Here is a 23,018-nt window from a genome sequence, read left to right as displayed (position 1 = left end):
TTTGAAAACTAGTTATACACTATCCATGGTGTCATTTATACAATTGCCCTCCCTTTATCCAATACATTAGCAAGTTATACATTGTTCATGATGTTATTGTATACAATTGCCCTTCCTTTATACAATACTTAATACAATACAAGGCTTAAATTTTTTTTACAAGATGGTAACAAGGTTGAATAATAATGGGGACCTTCCTTACACAATCATACATAAGTGTTCAAAGTTTGATATCACTATCACACAAACTACAACATTTTCAAATAAAACTATAAAAATAAACAAAATAAACTTGTAAAAACTATAAGACATCCCACCAGAGAAGCCTAATAAAGAAATTTGCCATATGAAAGACAATCTTTGCCAAAACGCTTTCTTAAATTCATATCCGAAACTATCATTTCCTTTGATGAGAATTTTAACCCCCATCCCACCAGCCCTCATAACAAAGTAATCTTCCACTTAAGATTAATTTAGTACAGTACTGGGCACTAAAGGCCTCACGAGTAAAGAAATGAAAATTTCGGGTGGCAAAAAATAAACGTGTACAATAAGGGCTTTAGGTATTTACACAACTTGATCACTATCAAACAAATAATCATGATTTACTAAAATGGGAAGAATCAATAGTATGCATGTGAGTGTGAAGATGATCGTGTGCATTAGTAACACGAGCACAAGGCTGGGTCAATTTGCAAAAATACAAAGCATTCAAATAACAGCAAACAGGAATGTCTTCAACAGTAAGAATAACGTACGTAGAGGGGTTCATCATTAGTTACATACCTAAAACGTTATGACAAAAATATAACACCCTAAATCCGAAAAGCAAACTGATTACAAGGTACTTCACCAAATAGATAAAATTGTAGAGCTCAACAGCAAGCGACGACGAGTTATTGTGTAGTTCTAACTTTCAATTAGTTATAATGAGGAAAACTGGCTTTGCTGGTGCTGTTTACTTCCAGCAGTTGTAAAAGCTCATGTGACATGCAATTATCCATAAGTTTCACATACAACATAATACGGTACTAGCCTTAGACAAATACAACTGCAATGCCGTGAATACCAATACTGCATTTACATAGACAGTCCTAAATCCAATATCCTATTTTAAATCAGTAGAGTATAGTACCGGAAACAAGGCATACTACTAAATTCGATACAGTATTTTCAACAAATTCACCCACAAATTTAATAGGCGTTAAAAAGTAATTTGTAAACATGAAAATCCTAATATCCACTATGTACATAACAAAACTAAATGTAGAAAGGCAAATTTTAATACTGTATTTTAATGAAGTGGCAATTGTCATCAGAGTACAATACTGTAGTTCCATCAGATGCACAGCACAAACTGACATCATGTAGTGGTTACAACCACATTCTAAATTTATAATGAATAGAAGTTCCCATGAAAGCCTTAACGAGAGCCTTACCACTCCGCAAACGTCTAGCTAGCAAATGTTTCTGAGAAATCAATATAATAAATACAAGTTCCCATGAAAGCCTTAACGAGAGCCTTACCACTCCGCAAACGTCTAGCTAGCAAATGTTTCTGAGAAATCAATATAATGAATACAAGTTCCCATGAAAGCCTTAACGAGAGCCTTACCAGTCCGTAAACGTCTAGCTAGCGAATGTTTCCGAGAAATCAAACAGGAACTTTATAGCAGAGAATTATCTTAGCTAAATCTAGACTATTTAGACTCAAGCTCTGTAGATATTTTAAACTGTTCTACTCTTCCTTGTTATGCTTCATTCAGCTACAAAGCTGCAGTTTAATTTTTCTGAGTGGAAAAATGAGGAGACATTAAGCTCTGATCAGAATTAACACGTGAACTTTGTAAGTGATAATTCCTATCTATATTCTGTCTTATTTAGAGTACATGTACTGGCAATTCTTACCCCTTGGTAACTTTTTATGTACAAATCTTTAGTTAAAAATAAAATGCTACAAAATGCAAAACACTCACTTATATTGTCTGTCTCATTATCCTAATTTTGCAGCTACTCTATGCTCTTGTTCCCTCCAGCCTTAATTGTGGAACTATACTGTAAAAATTTAAGATAATTATCAGGCTAAATGGCTAAACCAGTATAACTAAGTCTGAACAATGTACCTTACTTTAAATTGATGTACCTCTCTTAGATCAAAGGCAGTTTGATCCAGTGTTAAATCTCAATGCCAATTGCCCCAAAACATGCCAAAAATTGTCGATACAAGAGTGTTTTCACAAAAAATCCACTTGTTCATCCCCCCCCCCCCCCCAAGCTGTTAAAAGGTGGCTTTGCAGCCTGTATATTTTGACAGCGTACATTCTATATCTCAGGTTAATAGCAACAACAAAAAAAACAGCTCATTTTTCAGTGATTTAAATATCTGATATATGGTTTAGGACTGTCTCAAACGTTGAGCATCACCATCAAAGATTTTACTTCACAATCTAGCAGGTTAAGAGTACATAGACACCTTCCAATATGAAGACTTATGGGACTTAGGCTCCGTTGTTGCATGATCAACGTCATCACTAGTATCTTTGGGTTCCCATATATAAACCTAGAAAATAAAGTAAAATAAGTTACAGTATGGAAATAAAGCTACATTGAAACCTTAAGAGAAAAAATAGTAAATAATAATAGGAAAAATAACCGAGGTTAACCATAAAGAACAAGGTATTTACAACCATGATTGGTGAGTAATCACTATTACTATGTATGTGTGCATGCATGCATGAACATATACAAAACAGAGGACCATATTTGACAACATTTCTCCCAGTTGTAAATTTTCTTCAATCAAATGTGATATAGTACTATATCTTGATTTGAGAAAACCCATGACTGAGTGAATCACAACAAATTTCCTCCAATTTTGATATTCTCCAACACATTTGCCAACAATCTCATAATTCTTCAAAAATAAAGCTTGCATTCCAACAAGATTAGGAAGAAACCTTTCTAGAAATTCAAAGATATTTAGAACGACAGACAGTTCGTTCACATTAATATATTAATATTAATATGAATATTAATAAGTACTTCATATTAAGTATAGTACAGTACTCTGTACTTAATATGAAGTGTTACAGTTAAATTATTACTAAAAATTATTTGAGAAGCAAAAGATACCCATCATTCTTACCTAACTTCATAAACAAATTAACAAGAACTTCAGTCTCAAGATATTTAACCAGCATCTTCAACAAAATATCTATTACATCTAATTTTAAATAAAAAACAAATGAAGCCTACATTAAATCAATTTATAGAAGAATAATTTACTTAAGCGGCTGTTTAACAGAACCGGATGAAGCAATGTTCTGAGTACCAGTACTTGATTATCTTGAGTTACTGATATATTAAACAAGGAATTTGTTTCTCCTGACTGTTGTGGCCTTTCTTGCCATTACTGTAGCTTAAACACAACAAATTCAATGTACACACACACAAATAACTAGATACAATACTATTTTCTCCCTCTTTTAGCATTATGGCATGAAAATGCTATTACAGTATTCAGCATAGCATCAAAATGCAAGCATTTTCTGAATGTTTAACAAACACAAAGAAAGTACTGTACTGGAAAATTTATTACGTGGAGGTATTACAGCAGACGCTATCATGCGTACAGGTAATTCCAAGAACTAATCATCCCTATCCACAAGCACATGTCATACAATATAGATGAAAACAAGTTGTCAAAGCCACTTATACAGTGCCTTTATCCTTAAGACCTCTCTTTTTGAACCCTTCAACTTTAAACTTTCCCTTATTACTCTTTATTCCTAAAACCTTCCTTTTAAACCCCCCTTACCTTTAAACTTTCTCCCTTTTCACCCTTTACTTTTACTTTTTGTTAACCTACTCCACTTTACTGGAGAATGAACAAAATTAAAAACCTTCTAGCTAACTAATTTACAACACCATAATGTTGAAATGGTTAACCATAAAGGCATGGGGCGGTAGAGGAGAAACACAGATGTTAAACACAGGGGCAACTGACCTGTCCATCCACGGTGAGAGCGGCTGTGTGGTGGGACCCGCACACCACCTTGGTGACCCCCATGTGATTCAACGTTACCACATTGGTTGGAGTCGACCTGTGGCTGAGATCACCGAGGCCAAGCTGACCCTTGTTAGCAGACCCCCACGCCCAAACCTGTTAAGTAAAATATAAATGTAAAGTAAAATGTAAGTAAAATGTAAATGTAAAGTAAAATGTAAAGTAAAATGTAAGTAAAATGTAAATGTAAAGTAAAATGTAAGTAAAAATATAAGTAAAATGCACATTCTGTAAAGTGAAAAAGAGCTACAAAATTGCACATGTCTAGTACACATTACAACTCCTTTCTAATCCAAATATCCAGTTAGTTTTTGTTATATAATATCCAATAGGAAAAGTATTTGGAGGAACATGAATCCCACCTGTTAACAGTTAAGCATTCCGACGATAAAATGCATCATCTGTAACCTGATAGTAAATGTTCCAATGTTAAAATGCATCATCCATCTCAAAATTTAAAAAAATTCCCTTTTATAATTGTTTTTTCTTGAGCACATTACAGACATAACTAATCAATGGACCAACCAAAGTATAAGGGGTATCATTCAGAGTGTGTATGCAAGAAAACCGAATAAAAAAACTAGTTATAAACAAATGGCACAAGAGAAAACAATAAACAAGGATCGCACGAGGAAATCAGCATTCACCGACTGGAAAATACAGCATTTGAGTGGGTGTGGTGCAAAGTGCAATACTCTGGTTCACTGTGAATTTCTTACTGCTTTGGTTGAGCTTCTACTGAAGCTCATGCCAACAGCTCGGTAAATCACTAAGAAGTGCTCTTTCCATAACACGCTAAATATTACAGTAGTCAAATTTTAGTCACTTGCATTCAATTAATGTAATACTGTATAAAATCAAAGTAGGGTCATGTTTTTGTTTTTAAACATCACAAACAAATTTAGACCAGACCACACACTAGAATGTGAAGGGACGACGACGTTTCGGTCCGTCCTGGACCATTCTCAAGTCGATTGTTTGTGACAATCGACTTGAAAATGGTCCAGGACAGACTGAAACGTCGTCGTCCCTTCACATTCTAGTGCGTGGTCTGGTCTTCATACTTTAGCCACGTTATTGTGACTCATCGCCTGCACAAACAAATTTAATTACATTTCTGACAATCTGACATGTCTGAGACGGTGTTAACCATGTATGAAACATATACTGAACAGTACAACACTTACCTCTGTATTTAAAATATTACGTCCGCCATCAATGATGAGACTTGTGTTTTTGGCAACTTGTTCTGGCCCTTTCTCGAGGGTCAGGACACCATTCTTGCCAACTTTTGGAAAACTTAGACCCCCAGACGCTGTTCGCATGTGTGTTTTTTTACGACATAATTCGTCAGAAAGTCGACGTGGAAGACTGTTACACTCATAGGAGTCACTTTTACTCATTTTTGGTTTAGGCGCTTTATCATAGAATGCATCTAAACTGAAAGGATCCGAGTCTGGCGTGAGATCGTGCAGTTCGCCATCTGCACATTCACTGCTGCTAAAATGACGTGACAACTGGCCCACTTTATCACTCACAGTTCGCACACCTGTAGCTACAAGACTCGCTGCACTGTTTGCTGCACTTGCTACATTTTCTTTAATAAGCTCTGTAGCACTGTCTATGTGATACTTATTATTGATTCTCTCATTTTCCATAATGCACTCACCCTGTTCTACACTTGTTGCTGTCATCCACGATAACTGTCTAGATATAAATTGTCTAGCGGCATCAGCATTTATGAATAAACTACTACTACCTGTTGAACTCAACTTCCGTCTCCCAGCATCTCCTCCCATATCGGTTTCATCATCAGTACACTCAACAACTTCAAAATCACTACATTCACTCTGTTTATGTATTCGAGCCATATCTTTTAACTCGATTCCTGTCCGTAATTCAACTGGAGTATTTAATGCTGTTCCATCACAAGACACTTCTCCTGATGTTGGATCTAATTCATCTGCCACATAATCTGATGACTCACCATCTTCGTGGAACGCACTATTTCGAGACGATCTACCGTCCATGTTGACACTACTAGGAGCCGGCGATAAAATGTCAGATCTTCTGTCTGGGGTGAAATATTCTTTTCTTACTGCCAATCCTAAAGGACACTTATCGAATTCGTCTGCATCCTCAAAAAGAACACGATCTCCAGTCTCTCGCCGGCACTGCTCACACGATCGCACATACGAGTCAAAATCTGGAAGTGCGTCTGACTCGGCTGTGTTGTCATGGTGAACAGGAGGCAAAGCCTCTATGAGAGAGACTGTAAAGTAAGCTCCAGCTTCTATTTGCATTACCCTTCTTCCCTTGAAGAAGTTGACACGGGCTGGGTTCGTAATCTCATTCTCAGTTTTGTTTGTGAAGAGCCCTGATGAAATAGAATACTGTAGTAGTAATTCATTCAGCAAATAAAATATACAGTACCTCACATGCACTTATAATAGAGATATGCAGCTCTAAAAACCATTTAGAAGGAATTGCTCACTGTACTTCCCGGCATTGTTATTATTATCATATCTACAAAATCTATTGACTTGCAACAGGTTATCAGTGTTAAAATAAATTAACGAACCTAGAGCTGGTCCCCGTCCCTGGACCCATATCTCGTCTTGAGCGCTTAGGAATAATATATGATCATATCCGGCTGCTACTGCTCGAACGCGAACCTTCCTCCCTTTCTCCTCCTGGCCATGAGTGCAGGTCTTCTTCGGCTCCAGGACAGGCAAGGGGCGAACTTCACCGCCTTCCAAGTCCCGTGTGTACACTTCCCCTGCATCTGTGATGAACACCACCTGGCCTCTGTACACTGTTGCATCACGGACACATCTGCTGCCAAGCTCAACCTAAAAGAATTTGTTTTTTTTTGCATCCATTCATGTTTAGAGTAACCAATTACAGTACAGCGACACCTCGGCTTATGAATGCCCCTCTTTATGAACTTTTCGGGTTACGAGCCCAATTTCTTCATAAAATTTGAAATGGGTTTCGAACTTTGTCTCGGGTAACGTAGTTTGTTGATACACGTATGGCAGACTTAGCACTTGGTGGCACGGCAACCGTGCCTCGGTTTACCAGTGCCTCCTGCCTAATGACAATCGCATCTGAATTCTTTGTAACGAATTTTAGTGTTTTTTGAATTTTTGGGTATTGAACATAAAAGTTATTATTATATATCTCGCTATGGGTCCCAAGAAAGCCAGTGATAAAGTTCAATCCAAGAAAACACCTGTGAGGATGACCATAGAGCAAAAAAAAAGAGATAATTCATAAACATGAAAATGGTGCACAGGTTGTTGAACTAGCTAGGCAGTACAACAAATCTATCAACAATATGCACTGTACTTGCTAAGAAAAAGAACATTATGAGTCCTAAAGTGGCAAAAGGCATATCAATAATCATGAAACAAAGAACACAAACACTTGAGGATGTTGAATTATTAATATTAATTTGGATACACAACAAGGAGTTAGCAGGTTAGCTATTGCATGAAGACTTTTTAAAGAAAACGGACGGAACAAGCGATGCAGATACAAAATATTTTAAAGCGAGCAGGGAATGGTTTGAGAAATTTAGAAAAATAAGTGGCATTCACAGTGTTGTGAGAGTTGTGAATGTTGTGTGTTGTGAGTTGGTGGAGGAACACAGCGAAGAACTGACCACCAAAGAAATCCCTTCAAAAGGAGCAGCAACCAGAGGCAGCTGAGGAAATTTCTTCATGGGAGGAGGAGGCAGTACAGAATGTCCCTTCCTCAACAATCAAGAAGTGGTGTAGACTATGGGAAGAAATGCAAACTTTTGCTGAAACGACTCACCCAGAGCAAGCTGTAGTAGGCCGTTGCCTTAACCTCTTTAATGACACTGTGATGCCTCACTACAGACACGTGTTACAATGTAGGGAAAACAAGTCTCTATGGAAAGGTTTTTAGTGAGAAAAACAAGAGAGAGCCACAAGCAGGGCCTAGTGGTATGCAGGCAAAACGTGCCAGAGAGAGTACCCCAGAGAAAAACACTAACATCTCTCCTCCTTCCCCCTCTTCATTGTCTTCCATATGCCAACAAGTCATCAATAAAAGTAAGCAATAACTTGTACATACTTTAGTACTGAAGATTTGGGTGAATCAGGTATAAAATTTACTTTGAAGTTAACATTTTTGGGAGTGTGGAACGGATGAATTAAATTTACATTATTTCTTATTGGAAAATTCGCTTCAGTTTACAAATTTTCGGGTCAAGAACCGTCTCTGGGAAGGGATTCCTAAGCTGAGGTACCACTGTATAGAATGTTTTAGTTTGGTAGAGAGCAATAACCAATAAAATCAAAATAGTTTCCATCTATGTAAGAAACATATATGCAACACAGTACATTCAAAGCTAATAATTGTCATGTTAATACAAATTTGTGATTTCATAAAACTGTTATACAGTATTATTGTACATAGTACACTACTGTACACAGTACTATAGTACTGCACACAGTAATGTATATTCAACATACCCAAGAAATATATAAGAAGAATATATTATTATTCTTTATTCCAATTCCTTTCTTATTCCAAGAAATAAGTATATTCAACATACCCTTTCACTCCCAAGAAATAGGAAATATAAAAGCATCATGTACACAAACCTGCTTTAAACTGCCCCTTTCCTGACCAGCATATTGGCCAATATATAACCTGCCGCCAGCTGTCACAAACACTGTCGTTTCTCTGGAAGCCGCAACCCTAATGACTGTCTCGGTAGGCACAATTAGCATGTTCCTGGGGTCCCCTCCCCTCCACCCATACGTCGCTACCATCGTACACTGAAAAAAAAAAAAAATTGACAGTTGTCAGGCAGTCGACATTTTTACTTGAATACGTGCAATAATACTTTCTGTACTCTGGTGCATAAAAATTTGATAATCCAAACGAGGTTGGTACCCGGCCATGTCCTAACGTAGATTGGCGTGTAAGGAGTGACACCTCACATACTTTATTATAGGGATGTTGAAATGTGATGAAGGGAAGGGGAATTATGAGGGGAAAGTATTAAACCAGTAAGACTATATACCACTAGGAAGGGTTATGGGGGACAAGAAGCTGGATGGAGGGAAGAAGTGGTGCCTAATTACTAAGATCATCAGGGATTTAATGTCAACCTGTAAGAATTGAAACCATCACTGTACCGACCAATCCATGTGGTTGGGCACCTGGAGTGTGAGCGGTGACATTGGACACATGGCTAAAACTATTACTGAATAACACAGCAGAAACATTCACCATTTAACACACCTGTCATTACTTATGTGACTAGGCACAGCTATGAAAACATAAACAAATCGCTCTGCTCTTCTTTACTTAATTGAATAAGTCAGTTATCTGACACAATAAGAGTTAACTACCATCCTGCTTAAATTCACCTCCAGGATATCTCCAGTACCACCTTGCTTCCATACCAGTCAGGCAAACACAATACAATTCAACGTTACTTACAGATATTTGCATTTCACACAGTAAACATTGTACAGTACTACCTGTGAGGTAAACCACAAAAATAAGTGCACACTGCCAGAGAAATTTATCTTATCAGTCACGTCACTGAACATCCATTAATCTCTTGATATCTTTTAATTAAAGGGCTCAACATAGCAATTTATTTTTAAAAGGACAAAACTTGACAAGAGTTCATCCAAGAGAATGTATTGGACTTTATTCTACCTACAGTAATATATCCTTGCTCCAGAACTCTGCAGGACATTTATCTCAAGTTTAGCCTTACACACTTCTATACTATCTATATTATACATTCAATATATGTACTAGATGAGGTACCCAGTGCTTGGGACAACCCAATGTCGGGGGTCAACCCAGTGTCTGGGGTAAACCCAGTCCTTGGGATCCATCATTATTCTACTGAAAAAAAAAATGGATGATAAATAATGATAATAAATGAGAACGTATATATTATAAGCAGCAATATAAGCAGTATATAAAAAGATTACACATCTCATAAATGATACAGATCAGCACATTTTAAACAAAAGACATTATGAGCACACCTCATATAGAGTAGACAAATTACAAACACATCACATATAGAAAACAGATTATGAACACACCTCATAGGTAATAGATTTCAGGCACTCATATACACAGTAACGAGATTATGAACACACCTCATAGGTAATAGATTTCAGGCACCCATATGCTGTACACAGTAACGAGATTATGAACACACCTCATAGGTAATAGATTTCAGGCACCCGTATACACAGTACCGAGATTATGAACACGCCTCATACATAGCGTACAGATAATAGGCCTAAGCATACCTCATAAACAGTAAACAAGTAATTATTAAAAGAAGGCACCAAGCCAGGGAGAATATGTTGCAAAAACAATAAACAATTTTTGAATACTGTACTGTATAAACACATCCCATAAACAACTAATTATGAGATACAGTATCAAAAGTCCTGTACAGTAATGACTTTTTACACAACTGAATTAATGCTGAATAAATAAAACAGTTTAAGACTATGAAATGACTTATTTAATTATCATCACTACACTTCTTCATTTTTAACTTCATGAAACTGATAAGAAGTGAGAATATCCACACAATATAATACTCTAATTATAATGCCTTCAATTCATGTTTAGTGAAAGTGATGCAACACATCCTCAAAGCACAAATACTTTATACATAAGAAGTATGTAATCATTCATACTTTGAAACAAAGCCAAGATCTTTGCATCTCCAGTGAATTTTATAGTAATACATGACTAACACTTTTGAGTCATGGTTAGCTGCCACCTGAGGCCCAGACAGCAATGCACCCATGCATGAAATAAAGAAAACACAATGCTGGGACTTATAGTAAGTAACAGAAACATGAATAATATCATTCAGCTTTACTGTATCTAACAATGATGAGGTCCCACTTGGACTATACAGTGCAGTTCTGGTCACTGCACTATACAATAAATAAGAACATAAGAACATGAGAATAAAGGTAACTGCAGAAGGCCTATTGGCCCATACGAGGCAGCTCCTATTTATAACCACCCAATCCCACGCACTATTATACACTGGAGAAAATATAAATATCAACACTAGAGAAAATAGAGAAAATAGAGAAAATAGAGAAGGATGACAAGGAAGCCAGCTGGTATCTGGGACCTTTCCTACAAGGACAGATTGAGGTGTCTCGATCTGTACTCACTAAACATGCAGAACAAGGGGAAAATACGACACGTTTTCAAGTTGATTAGGTGAATAAATAAAGAGGATATAAATGAGGTTATGGAATTGCCATAACGAGTCAGAACCTGCAACATTGGGTACAAGTTGGATACATTCTAAGAGGAATGTAATTAAATACTTTTTTGAATATTAGAGACAAGTGGAATAGCTTGCCAGCTAGTATTATTTAGACAAACAGTTTAACAGGATTTATGAATAGATTGGTCAGATATGTGCTAAAGGATGGATTTAAATGGGTTTACTGTAGTGCTCCCTAATTCTTATGTTCTCCTTCTTTAAATATAACACAAATCAATTTTCTTACAATGTATATTCTCTGGCTTACTCCATGGACACCATTCACTCCATCAACACACACTAGCATCATAGGAAACTAGTGCAAGACTTGTAAATTAACACAAATTTAAGTACTACAGTATTCCAATAGCTCGGGAGGGACAGAAATGATTCAGCACATTTTCTTTCACCTTATACATCTATTTATCTAACAGTAAATAACCCAAGAGTTAGGCAACTGCTGTGGGATTGCATCAAAAGGAGGGCTGGTAATTGACCTAGAGGGGTCCTTGGTAAGCCTAAGTACAGGCTTCCTGTACCTGATAACAGGAATTATACATTGCATGTCTATGAACTATATGAATGACTGTGTCATTCTTTTCATATTTTTTAATAATATAACAGTAGACTTTAAGAAAACTGTAATAGATTCACATTTCTTATACTACTGTACTCTAAGAAAATCATTTTTGGGCAATGAAGTTACTTGAACCTGCATTCTGGCGATTCCCAGACACTTGCCTTAACCCACTCAGCCACGATAGGCCAAGCCTATTGTCACGTGAATCCCCCGCATAGCAGTGGAACTGCCTTTTCCCTTCACCTTCAATGCCTCTGTACTGGAAGTCTACATCTACACCAGCCCAGATGAGTCATCAGTCCTGCCACCTCTCCATACCCCCCAGGGCCTGGCACGGCCTGATATGGCTCAGAGGCAAGCCGGGCGCCTCTCCTAACTGGTAGTTGCCCCCACAAACAAGCAGTTAGCCGCCTTCAACTGGCAGTGGTGCAGCTCAACACAAAGGCACCGCCAGCCACAAACGAGCAGTTTGCTAGTTGACCAGATGTCCATCTTACATTGACACCGGATGAGTCATCACTGCCAGACTATATAAAGGGCACCGCCTCCCTGGAGAGGCAGTCTCTCTCTTAGTGCTCTTGGAACACCTTGGTTTCTGTCACCCGTCGTCTGCCTTCAGCTAACGCCGTGTGTCTGATGCGGTGGTGGTATGGTAGTTGTCTTCAGTACACCAGTATATTTTTATGCTTTGTATTAATTGCTTACGGTTTATTTCTGTATTAATGTCATATTATCTAGCTCACCTTTGCATTACATAATAGCCAAGTATTTTCGTGCCAATTTTGTTCATTAATATTTCAGTAAATTGTTTTATTTATTTATTTTATGATTTTCATTTGTTTCCATCTGCGACTTACACACTGCAAGGCCAATAGCAGCATTTTTTTTTTATTTATGTGAGAGAGAATCATACCATCTTGGTTCAGTATAGCTGCGATACCACAACCCGTCACACTATAACAAAATTTATTTTCTCTTTGATATATCACACCACTGTTATTTCTTTGTGTACTTGTGTACTGTACTGTACTTCACCTAGTGCTATTATCCATTGTGGTAATAATAATTTCCAATGTTGGGGACAACTTTATAACTAGGTCCTCCTCCATCCTCTTTAGATTAAAGTACTAACCATCTCCAGGATGCAACTCACAGTGGTTGCCTAACACCTAGGTACCTATTCACTGCACAGTGAGCAGAGGCATCAATTTCTGATCTGCCCAGCATTCTAATCCGGGATCCTCAATCGAGTCAAGAACACAGACCACTGTACTACATAACCCATAAATGTACAGAGTGGGAAGACAAGCTGGACACCCCTGACAGCTAAAATAAAAAATACTGCTCAACACATGAAAGAATTTATTAAATAGTGACATTGGCATATAATTCAAATTGATACAAAATGGATTGATTTAATTTGAGTGATCAACTTTTAACTAGATTTCCCAGCCACATAGTGAGTTTCAAGTTAGCTAGTTTGTATTTGCTTTGCTCTTTAAACAAAATACTAATGGAAGCAAAGATAAATAGTGTGGAATCTTAAACTCGCATGTCTTAATAATAATTTGCAAGAAAATGCATGACACCATTTATACTACAGAGGCTCTTAAATTATGGCTGTGCTGACTGAACTTCCAGTCCATTTATGTTACAATTCAGTCGATTAGTGATGGAGAGAGTGTGAGGAGTGAGGCAAATGAGACCGCCCCTCAAGGTTGACCCTCGCCACTTCTCACCACTCATGCATTTACTCCCTCATCGCCGCCCTCGCCAGGCTGGAGGTCATGGTGTGGTGGGCACACAGGACAAGGCAACTGGGTGCAGTAGGGGGCTCCTCACCTCGATATGTTAGTCATGGAGAAGACAAAACGTCAGCCTCCTACGTCGTCTGTCTGGGGCTCACTCTCGCCTCCTCTCACTGTTGTCCCCACCGGTATTCAAGATAATATATTTCACAATACATATACCACCATAACTGCCTTTAAAAATACAGCATACACAGTATATTGATTATTCTGTAAAATTCTAATGTTCTAGATTGTAAATATTTGTCATTCTTTGCTAGAAACTTAATTGATAATCTAATTACACAATATAATTTTTATCAGCGGCGCAGATGGGGATTATATATAGTCTTTATGGTTTTGTTTGTATTAAATTATTTTTTTGTTACAGTCAGCGTTAACGTAGTAGATATTTGCATATTAAGAGTGCAAAAAGTTATGTATATTGTATAATCCTAATAATTAGACGGAGTCTCTTTGACTTGCGGCTCGGCTCACCTGACTGGAAAACATCATATAAATAGAAATTATTTGACCACGTTGTGCTATATCATCCACCAATCTCTTAAAAAACGCCTGAGGAATTATTTGCCGCGGTGTATAACGAACTTTGGGCATTTTTATAGGTAATATTTGTTGGGTGAGAAGAGGAACCAAGGAGAAGGTCGGTGTGAGGATCAGTTCCACCTGGGACGACTATGGAGAACTGTTGACTGTCTGGCTGGCTTTTTCTGGGTAAATGGTACCGTTTCGCTGGAGTATTTCCGTATTGAGTGTCTCCGTGGGCGGCCATATGAGCCAGTGGGTGGTGTGGGCGTGGTTGCGGGGCGGGTCAAGGGGGGGAACACAGGGGTGGGTGGTGTGAGGCAGGGATTGTTTACAGTGGGTGAAGACCCAGCCCTTTTTCCCTCTCCCCCCCCCACACACATACATGGGCTGAAGCCCACCTGGCTTACTGTCCCCGCCCTCACCACCCACACCCTGCCAGCCCACACCCGCTGCTGGCTGCGTGTGTGGCCCATGCTGGGGCGTGGGCGTGTGAGTCCCGGGTCATATAGGCGAGTATTGACACCATGTGTTTGTGTGGCAAACGTTACCTCTCACCTAAGATAAATAAAAATCTAATGAATTATCCTGTTGATTTGGGTGACTTTTAGCACAGTGGTAATGCATATTGACATGCTAGCATACCAGCCACAGTTATAAAAAAACAAGAAATTGCAGAAGGCTCATTGACCCGTGCAAGGCAGTTCCTATTTATATAACAAGAATGTAAGAACTCTTGTATATATATATATATATAAACAAACAACAACAAAAATCCAAGCACAATCACCCCGCGGTTCGATTCCCGCATGAGGCAGAAACAAATGGGCAAAGTTTCTTTCACCCTGAATGCCCCTGTTACCTAGCAGTAAATAGGTACCTGGGTGCTAGTCAGCTGTCACGGGCTGCTTCCTGGGGGTGGAGGCCTGGTCGAGGACCGGGCCGCGGGGACACTAAAGCCCCGAAATCATCTCAAGATAACCTCAAGATCTCAAGATAACCCATATATTTATGTAATCTATGCCTAAAACAATTCAGCAACCCCAAGTGTATTTTGTTGCCTGGCAAATAATTCCATAAATCATTGCCAAAACATTGCTGAGTTTAAAAATCCAGCTCGATAAAGTCATCCGGACAAATGTGGGGGAGGGGACCTTTGACAAGCTGCTGGCTTCCTATTCTCATCGAAGCCACTAGAGAGGTAGTGGCCCTCAGTGAATGGTCTTATTCTCTTATTGTGTTGGTATACCAGTGTGTGTATGTATTGGTATATGTGTGCATGTATTGGTATGTGTGCATGTATTGGTATATGTGTGTATGTAGTGTATGTATTCGTATATGTGTGTATATAGTGTGTGTATGTATTGGTGTACCAGTGTGTGTGTGTGTGTCTTACAGACATAGGAAGTCTGTAAGGCATATTGAGGTCTAACGGGGTGAGAATAGCTCGAGGTACGACATCCTTTTGTGTGCATTTATACCTCAATAAACTTATTTCAGTTTCAGTATTGAGGTCTCTGTATCCAAAAGCATTGTTGTCTACATAGTTACCTGTCTAGTTTCTATCCAGACCCAGCAGTGTTTAACCTGATCATGTACACACACAATCTACATTGGAAAAAAAAGACTTGTAACTGTATTATTATAAACCATTGTCACTACGGAATGCATTTTGATAATACACAAATTAGAATCTCCCCTGAATTTACTCGAGGGGCTACTCTCTCTAGTGACCTGAAGAGGGACAGGACCCTTCTGGCTTCTGAACAAATTCTACCTAAATATTGAATAACCAACTTCGTCTAGACTCTAGATGAAGTCGGCTCTAGACACAAAAAGATGTTGCCTTCTTGGCATCGTCTTTATGGTGGGAAAATGTAGGAAGGAAATCATAAAATTGTAATGGTAGAAGGTGGGGAAGGAGAGGGAGCCTACATAAAGTCTCACCACGTGATTGCCAATGGCATCGATGCCACCTGGTGGCAAATGGGAGAAACCATTCAGATCGTTTGTTTTTATTAATGTAATTCTGCACTTTTCCAGGGCATATATCTGCAGGAATTTGGGTGTCATAGCCTCCTTTCATTTTTTAGGAGGGGTTGCCTAAGTGTTACATTAATCTCAAATTTCCAAGTGTTACTTGCCTTGTTGATGTGACAAAGGCTGTCATCCTCAGTAGGCAGTGAGTCTTGCAGAATCCTAGCATTAACTAGTCTGACAAGTAGCGACACGAATAAATATTCTGGGAGCTATTGAGACTAGGTCCAGAAAGAGGCATTCCGTTATGCTCAGTGCACTTTTTTTTTGAGGCGGGGGGGCTCAAACATATTATATTTTAACTAATTGTTATTGATTGTTATTAAGTGTTTTTGGTTTTAACTTGATAATTTTGTTTCTTATTGACAGGTGTGAAAGAGAGAAGGGAAGATGTCATCTGGCCGTCCCATTAAGTGTGTGGTTGTGGGAGACGGTACCGTGGGCAAGACCTGTATGCTTATATCCTATACCACAGACTCCTTCCCTAAAGAATACGTCCCCACAGTGTAAGTGGTTATGATATATTTGCAGCTTGAATTCTGAACTGAGCCATAGGCATTTCCTGACATAGTTGTGCTTCGGGTGATGCAGTCTGAGAAATTATATTTTCACAGCTATACCTGTCCTAGTGGTAATTTAAGATTTTTACAATTAATAGGAATGATACAATATTATCAATTATACAAAACATGAACGATGAAATATACTGTACAAGAAATAGACTGTATGACTATTTAAAGAACATTGCCACAACATTATGGTACATACAACACTGCCCTAGTACTAGCCACTATAGTCACCAAAAGCTTTGATATTGTACCATTGTATTAATATCTCAGGCCAAATTTTTTGTTCATAGTAACTACATTGTCCAGCAGTGTATGGTGAGAATCTGCATAGATGGCACCACAAGCAGGTGACAGTCGGTTAATAATTCTGTGATAGACAAAGAAAGTCAACCCAATTTTTCCACTGAGTTATTGTCCTAGAACCTAAGTAGTTCAACAACATGAAATAATTCATACACTGTCCATGAGTGAATGTTCAGCGACAACTGAAAGCAATCCAGTAATTATCGATGACGCCTTTTTGTTAAAATGGGGTTTTCAAGTTAAAAATTTTGTTTACCGTTTTTAACGTCTTCTGTGATATCTTGAACAGTCAGGTGTTATATGCTGTAATACTCTACTGCATATACATAGCACATGCTATCAACAGCCATTCCTGGACATACAATTTTATTTCTTGATTTATTTATTATTTATCCCTTCCTCCATTTTCATTCACTCTCATTTTATTTTTGAACAGAATTATGTTTGTCTTATAGACACTATTTAGAAACTCACTAAAGACGCCTAGCATCCAAGTTATATTATTTTACATTTCATTAACCCTGTAGTATAAATGTAGGGTTTTGTGTACCCTACCTTACTGGGAGTTTCTCAAGATTGTTAAAGGTTTTCACTTAAGTCGGAACTTGAAATATCATCTAATTTCAGTACTGTACCTGGCAAGATATTACAGAGGGTGTGTGTGCATGTTCTACATTTTTTTTCTATAAATTTTGATTTGAACTAAATGTTCTTATCTTCGTTATAATAAAATATTAGGGGGTTAAAGGACTAAACATTAGGGGGTTAAAGGACTAATAATGTTTAATGTATGATTTCAGCTTTGACAATTACTCGGCACCAATGGTAGTGGATAGCATTCCAGTAAGTCTGGGGCTCTGGGACACGGCGGGGCAAGAAGACTATGATAGATTGCGACCGTTATCTTATCCACAGGTCAGTTTACCTTTGTATTCAGCATCTAATACAAAGAGGAGTAAGTACAGTACTGTATTCCAAATGCCCTCACCTCGTATTGTTATGAGATTAATTCCCAGAAATCAATTGGCTCATGAATAAGATTTTCTTGATGGTAGATGATAAATGATGCTGTAATCTGAATGTTTATATACGGAACATGTAACAACAGTGTACCTGTTTATATACATGTAACAACAGTGTACCTGTTTATATACATGTAACAACAGTGTACCTGTTTATATACATGTAACAACAGTGTACCTGTTTATATACATGTAACAACAGTGTACCTGTTTACATACATGCAACAACAGTGTACCTGTTTACATACATGCAACAACAGTGTACCTGTTTATATACATGTAACAACAGTGTACCTGTTTATATACATGTAACAACAGTGTACCTGTTTATATACATGTAACAACAGTGTACCTGTTTATATACATGTAAGTCATGTAAGTACTGCTTCATACTGAATCTCGCGAATATCCATTTAGAATCATCTTCCAGCTAGAGTATGAGCCATGTGTGAGATGCACTGAATGTTATCTCAGTGCTTTGTCTGATAAGCTAAAAATGTGAAGAGTGATTGTAAATAATATTACCTTTCCCTTTTCATAGACAGATAATAATATAATCTCATATCAGCAAAACACTGACTTAATTTATCTTATATTTGAAGCCTATCTGTGCGCTATTGCTGTTCAGTATTGTATATTCTTTATTATTATTATTTTTATTTTTAATCCTGATTGTAAATGTTCAGGGCTCCCCGGGCTGCTCACATGCCTCTCAGCAATGTGAATTTTTTTACAATCGTTGTACATTTTCCAGGTTATTTGTTAAGTTATAACTATAAATTTGGTGTCAAAATGTTGAGAATTGAATTCTTTGGAGAACAAGTGTATTTATAATAGATTATACACAACAGCGATGAATGTATGAATGCTTATGAATAGCAGTCGGATCATGCATTTTAGCGTCATCGGAACATTTACTTTTGGAGTATAGATGACATGTTTTAGTGTCATTGGAATGCAAAAGTGTTGTCATTTTCAGTGTCTATTGTTATACTTTTTCATAATATTAACATAGCAATTGTCCACATTGTGTAATTATTAGGTTATAGTGTTCAAACTTTTAAGTACAGTAAAAACACTATGTGCAGGAGGAGACCTTATTGACATTTTACTCTCACCAGCTTTCCTTCCTAACATTTTCTTTGATCTGTAACCACCCACCCACAGTAGTTGTCCCTGCCTCTACCACCCACCCAGCCACATCACCTGTCCCTACCATCCATCCATTCATCCACCCACATCACCTGTCCCTGCCTACCATCCATCCACAGCAGCTATATCCCAAACCTGGGTCGGGCTTGGGGAGTAGAGTAACTCCCAAACCCCATCCAGGTACAATCCAGGTATCCCTGCCACTCACTTATCCACAGGTACCATTTGGGAGATTAAATACTCGAATCAAGGAGAGAGAGAGAGACCTAGGGGTTGATATCATGCCAGGCCTGTCCACTAAAGCCCACATCAAGAAGATATCATGAGCGGCATATGCTTGTTGACTAACATATGAACTGCCTTTTAGAACTTGTGTAAGGAATCATTTTGAACTTTATAGTGCATACCACATATGTCAGACCAATCCTGGAGTATGCAGCTCCAGCATGGAGTCTGTATCTAGTCAAGTACAAGACTTAATTGGAGAAAGTTCAAAGTATGCCATCAGACTAGTACCCAAGCTGAGGAGTATGAGCTATGAGGAGAGGCTATGGGAACTGAACCTTGCATCACCAGAAGAAAGAAGAGTTAAGGGAGACATGATCATCATAATCAAAATTCTCAGAGGAATTGATAGGGTAGATAAAGACAGTTTAATACAGGTGATACACACAAAAGGAACATAGGTGGAAACTGAGTACCCACATGAGCTGTAGAGACATAAGGAAGAACTTCTTTAGTGTCAAGAGTAGCCAACAAATGGAATGCACTAGGAAGTGATGTGGTGGAGGCGGACTCCACACACAGTTTCAAATATAGATATGATAGAGCCCAGTAGGCTCAGGAATCTGTACACCAGTTGATTGATGGTTGAGAGGCGGGACCAAAGAGCCAGAGCTCAACCCTTGCAAGCACAAGTATGTGAGTATAACAGCTGTCCCTACCACCCACCATATGCACACCTTTACACAATTTCAATCTGATAAATCAAGCATGTAATATGCAACTTTGATAAGACGGAGAATGTACAGTAATATTTTTTTACATTCGCTACTTAGTTTATGTAGCACGTTCATATGTAACACGCCTGCTATGTTGTATTGTACTGTCACAATTTACATTTTGATCTGTTGTACCCTTTGCATCTCACACACCAATACCTTCCTGTTTTTTTTTTTTTCTAGACCCTGAATTTTTGCATTGCTTTAGGTCTGTGACTGATTATGTCCTCTGTGAGGACACGTATAAGAGGATGGGTCCTTTGCCCACTTGGCCACAGGGGGATACAAGAGTGGTTGTATGTGAGTGGGAGTGGTTGGTCATAAGGTTCTCTTGTATCACACTATCTCATAATGGTCCAGGACGGAGCAAAACGTCGTCGCTTATCCATCTTCTCGCGTGTGGTTCGGTCATTATGAGGTTCTTTCATCACTGTGCCACTTCATCCCTGTGCTGCTAAAAAAAGGGTTAAGAGATCATTGATACTGTTACATTAAATTGTTTCATTATGTCTTGTTCATAATTATGTAGTTTATTTTTAAATATAATACACAAGTTATTCCAGTGAGGCCTGATATTAGTTTTAATCTTTTTCTCTTTGATTCTCTAGACGGATGTGTTCTTGATTTGCTTTAGCGTGGTGAGTCCGTCCTCCTGTGAGAACGTCACCTCTAAATGGTATCCAGAAATTAAACACCATTGTCCAGATGCTCCTATAATTCTCGTTGGTAAGTCATTGCCCTTTATGAACACTTTGAAAGAAGTTAATTTGTTCATGCCTCATGGCTAGTTTAGCTACAGTATGGTTCTCCTTGTGAAACCATTGGTCTGTATATAATTTGAATGCCTTTAAAGATTTTAAAACAGCTTTGAGTTTTTTTAGTTGAGTGTTTAATTGGTAGATTTTAACAATGAAGCTGATATACCTGTAGGTGCAGATGCATTACAAAACATAATCACTTCTATGTGTAACAAAAAAAATTACAAAATGATTTTTAAAGCCAGTGATACCTGGGTAACATAATACAGTAGTATAACTGGATTGTTTCAAGTGTGGGTAAGACATATATATACCTTGAGGTGCTTCCGGGGCTTAGCGTCCCCGCGGCCCGGTCGTCGACCAGGCCTCCTGGTTGCTGGACTGATCAACCAGGCTGTTGGACGCGGCTGCTCGCAGCCTGACGTATGCGATCAGACGTATATGTGAATGAGTTGGGGTTGGCATAGAGCAGCCTCATGTGGCCCAATAGGCCTTTTGCCGTTGCTTTTTATTCTTATGTTCATGTGTTCTTATAAACTGTGTGCACTGAAGAGCATCTGTAGTGACAGTTATTGCAAGTCCTTCAGAACTGTAGTAACATGTGTACTAGAACAATGAGCAAGATGTCATTTACTAAAGGACAAGCACACTTATGAGTAGTAGTATTACTTGTAGTAAAAGTTTAAAGCTGTGTACAGATTAATGAGTTCTGAACATAGAACTAGAGGGAAGTAGCCAGAATTTTGTTTACAAAGTTTCACTAGTGCTGCTATTGAAATTAAGGCAGCTTTCTTCAGCAAATACTGTGTTATGAAATAAACATTACAATACCTTACTTTGCGGTTACCTTGTGAGGATTTCGGGGCTCAACGTCCCTGTGGCCCGGTCCTCGACCAGGCCTTCTGGTTGCTGGACTGGTCAACCAGGCTGTTGGACGTGGATACATACTGGATACATAGGCCAGGCTGGAGTATGTATCACAGTTTGGTTGATCAGGTATCCTTTGGAGGGGTTTATCAAGTTCTCTCTTGAGCACTGTGAGAGGTCGGCCAATATAGATAAGATTTCATATATTTAAATTACACTTTGTATTAAACACAGAAATCACAATTGCGTGATGCATCAAATGAACAAATCCTCGTCACGGCCCTTGTGGATTTATTCAATGGCACTACTAATTTTTACTTTCATTTGAAAAGAGTGTAAGTTCTATTTGCAAAAGACATTCAATGCTTACATTTGTTTAAATTTTCAGGCACAAAAATGGACCTGAGAGAAGATAAAGAAACCCTAGCACTCTTATCTGACCAGGGACAATCACCAGTTAAACGGGAAGCAGGCCAAAAACTAGCAAATAAAATCAGAGCTGTGAAATACATGGAATGCTCAGCATTAACACAACGAGGACTTAAGCAGGTATTACTGTTATTCTATTGAATACATTACAAACTACAGTACTTGGCATCCTATTAACACTTATATTTGTAATTGTCTATGTAGCTGAAATGAACAATTGTACAGATTGTGTCTGTAGAGTGTCAAGATTATTGTGACATAAAGTTAATACCGGCAGCTCTCAGTTGGTACTGGCATTAAATTAACTTTCTGTATAAACTGATAATTTTGCATATTAAACAAATGGATGATGGTAGACTGATGAAAGTATGTGTTTTAGTGAATTTGAGGGTAGGAGTAAAAGAGGAAGTCGAGGATGAGTGAAGAAGTTGGGAGTGAGTGCGGACAACACAGAATATTGCATGAGACAAGATTAGGGGAAAACAGCTTATAAGAAGGGAGTGAATGTAGTTGTAATGCACAGTATATAACACTTCACAAAGCCCACTTGACATCTGGTCTTGTGAAGTAAGACTGCTGGAGTGAG

The 23,018-nt window shown here is 38.2% G+C and overlaps 2 protein-coding genes across 9 annotated transcripts in view; one reads left to right on the top strand and one right to left on the bottom strand.

Annotated features, from left to right (window-relative positions):
• The window catches only part of Als2 (Amyotrophic lateral sclerosis 2), a 50,689-nt gene extending 36,764 nt beyond the window's left edge, over positions 1-13,925 (bottom strand). For 3 of the 4 annotated variants that reach the window (XR_011222519.1, XM_045766017.2, XM_069303486.1), the window contains exons 1-6: positions 13,804-13,925; positions 8,704-8,880; positions 6,648-6,918; positions 5,254-6,443; positions 4,007-4,162; positions 2,474-2,560 (exon numbers count right to left, since the gene is read on the bottom strand). Coding sequence is in view for 3 of the 4 variants with exons in the window: in XM_045766017.2 (XP_045621973.1) it covers positions 2,474-2,560; positions 4,007-4,162; positions 5,254-6,443; positions 6,648-6,918; positions 8,704-8,874 (1,875 nt within the window). In the remaining variant the exon portion in view is untranslated. The remainder of the gene's footprint in view (positions 1-2,473; positions 2,561-4,006; positions 4,163-5,253; positions 6,444-6,647; positions 6,919-8,703; positions 8,881-13,803) is intronic. The other variant, XM_069303487.1, reaches the window with a different exon arrangement.
• A 329-nt stretch (positions 13,926-14,254) lies between these two features.
• LOC123772693 (Rac family small GTPase Mtl) overlaps positions 14,255-23,018 on the top strand; it is a 19,322-nt gene continuing 10,558 nt past the window's right edge. For 3 of the 5 annotated variants that reach the window (XR_011222527.1, XM_069303490.1, XM_045766019.2), the window contains exons 1-5: positions 14,335-14,490; positions 16,701-16,837; positions 18,004-18,118; positions 20,987-21,104; positions 22,392-22,552. Coding sequence is in view for 4 of the 5 variants with exons in the window: in XM_069303490.1 (XP_069159591.1) it covers positions 16,722-16,837; positions 18,004-18,118; positions 20,987-21,104; positions 22,392-22,552 (510 nt within the window). In the remaining variant the exon portion in view is untranslated. Of the gene's footprint in view, positions 14,491-16,700; positions 16,838-18,003; positions 18,119-20,986; positions 21,105-22,391; positions 22,553-23,018 lie in introns of all 5 variants that reach the window. The other 2 variants (XM_069303489.1, XM_045766020.2) reach the window with 2 other exon arrangements.

The sequence above is a fragment of the Procambarus clarkii genome, chromosome 50, assembly GCF_040958095.1.
Source record: "Procambarus clarkii isolate CNS0578487 chromosome 50, FALCON_Pclarkii_2.0, whole genome shotgun sequence".
Classification (NCBI taxonomy): domain Eukaryota; kingdom Metazoa; phylum Arthropoda; class Malacostraca; order Decapoda; family Cambaridae; genus Procambarus; species Procambarus clarkii.
The sequence above is the reverse complement of the archived record's forward strand: the minus strand, read 5'-3'. Positions and strand labels throughout refer to the sequence as shown.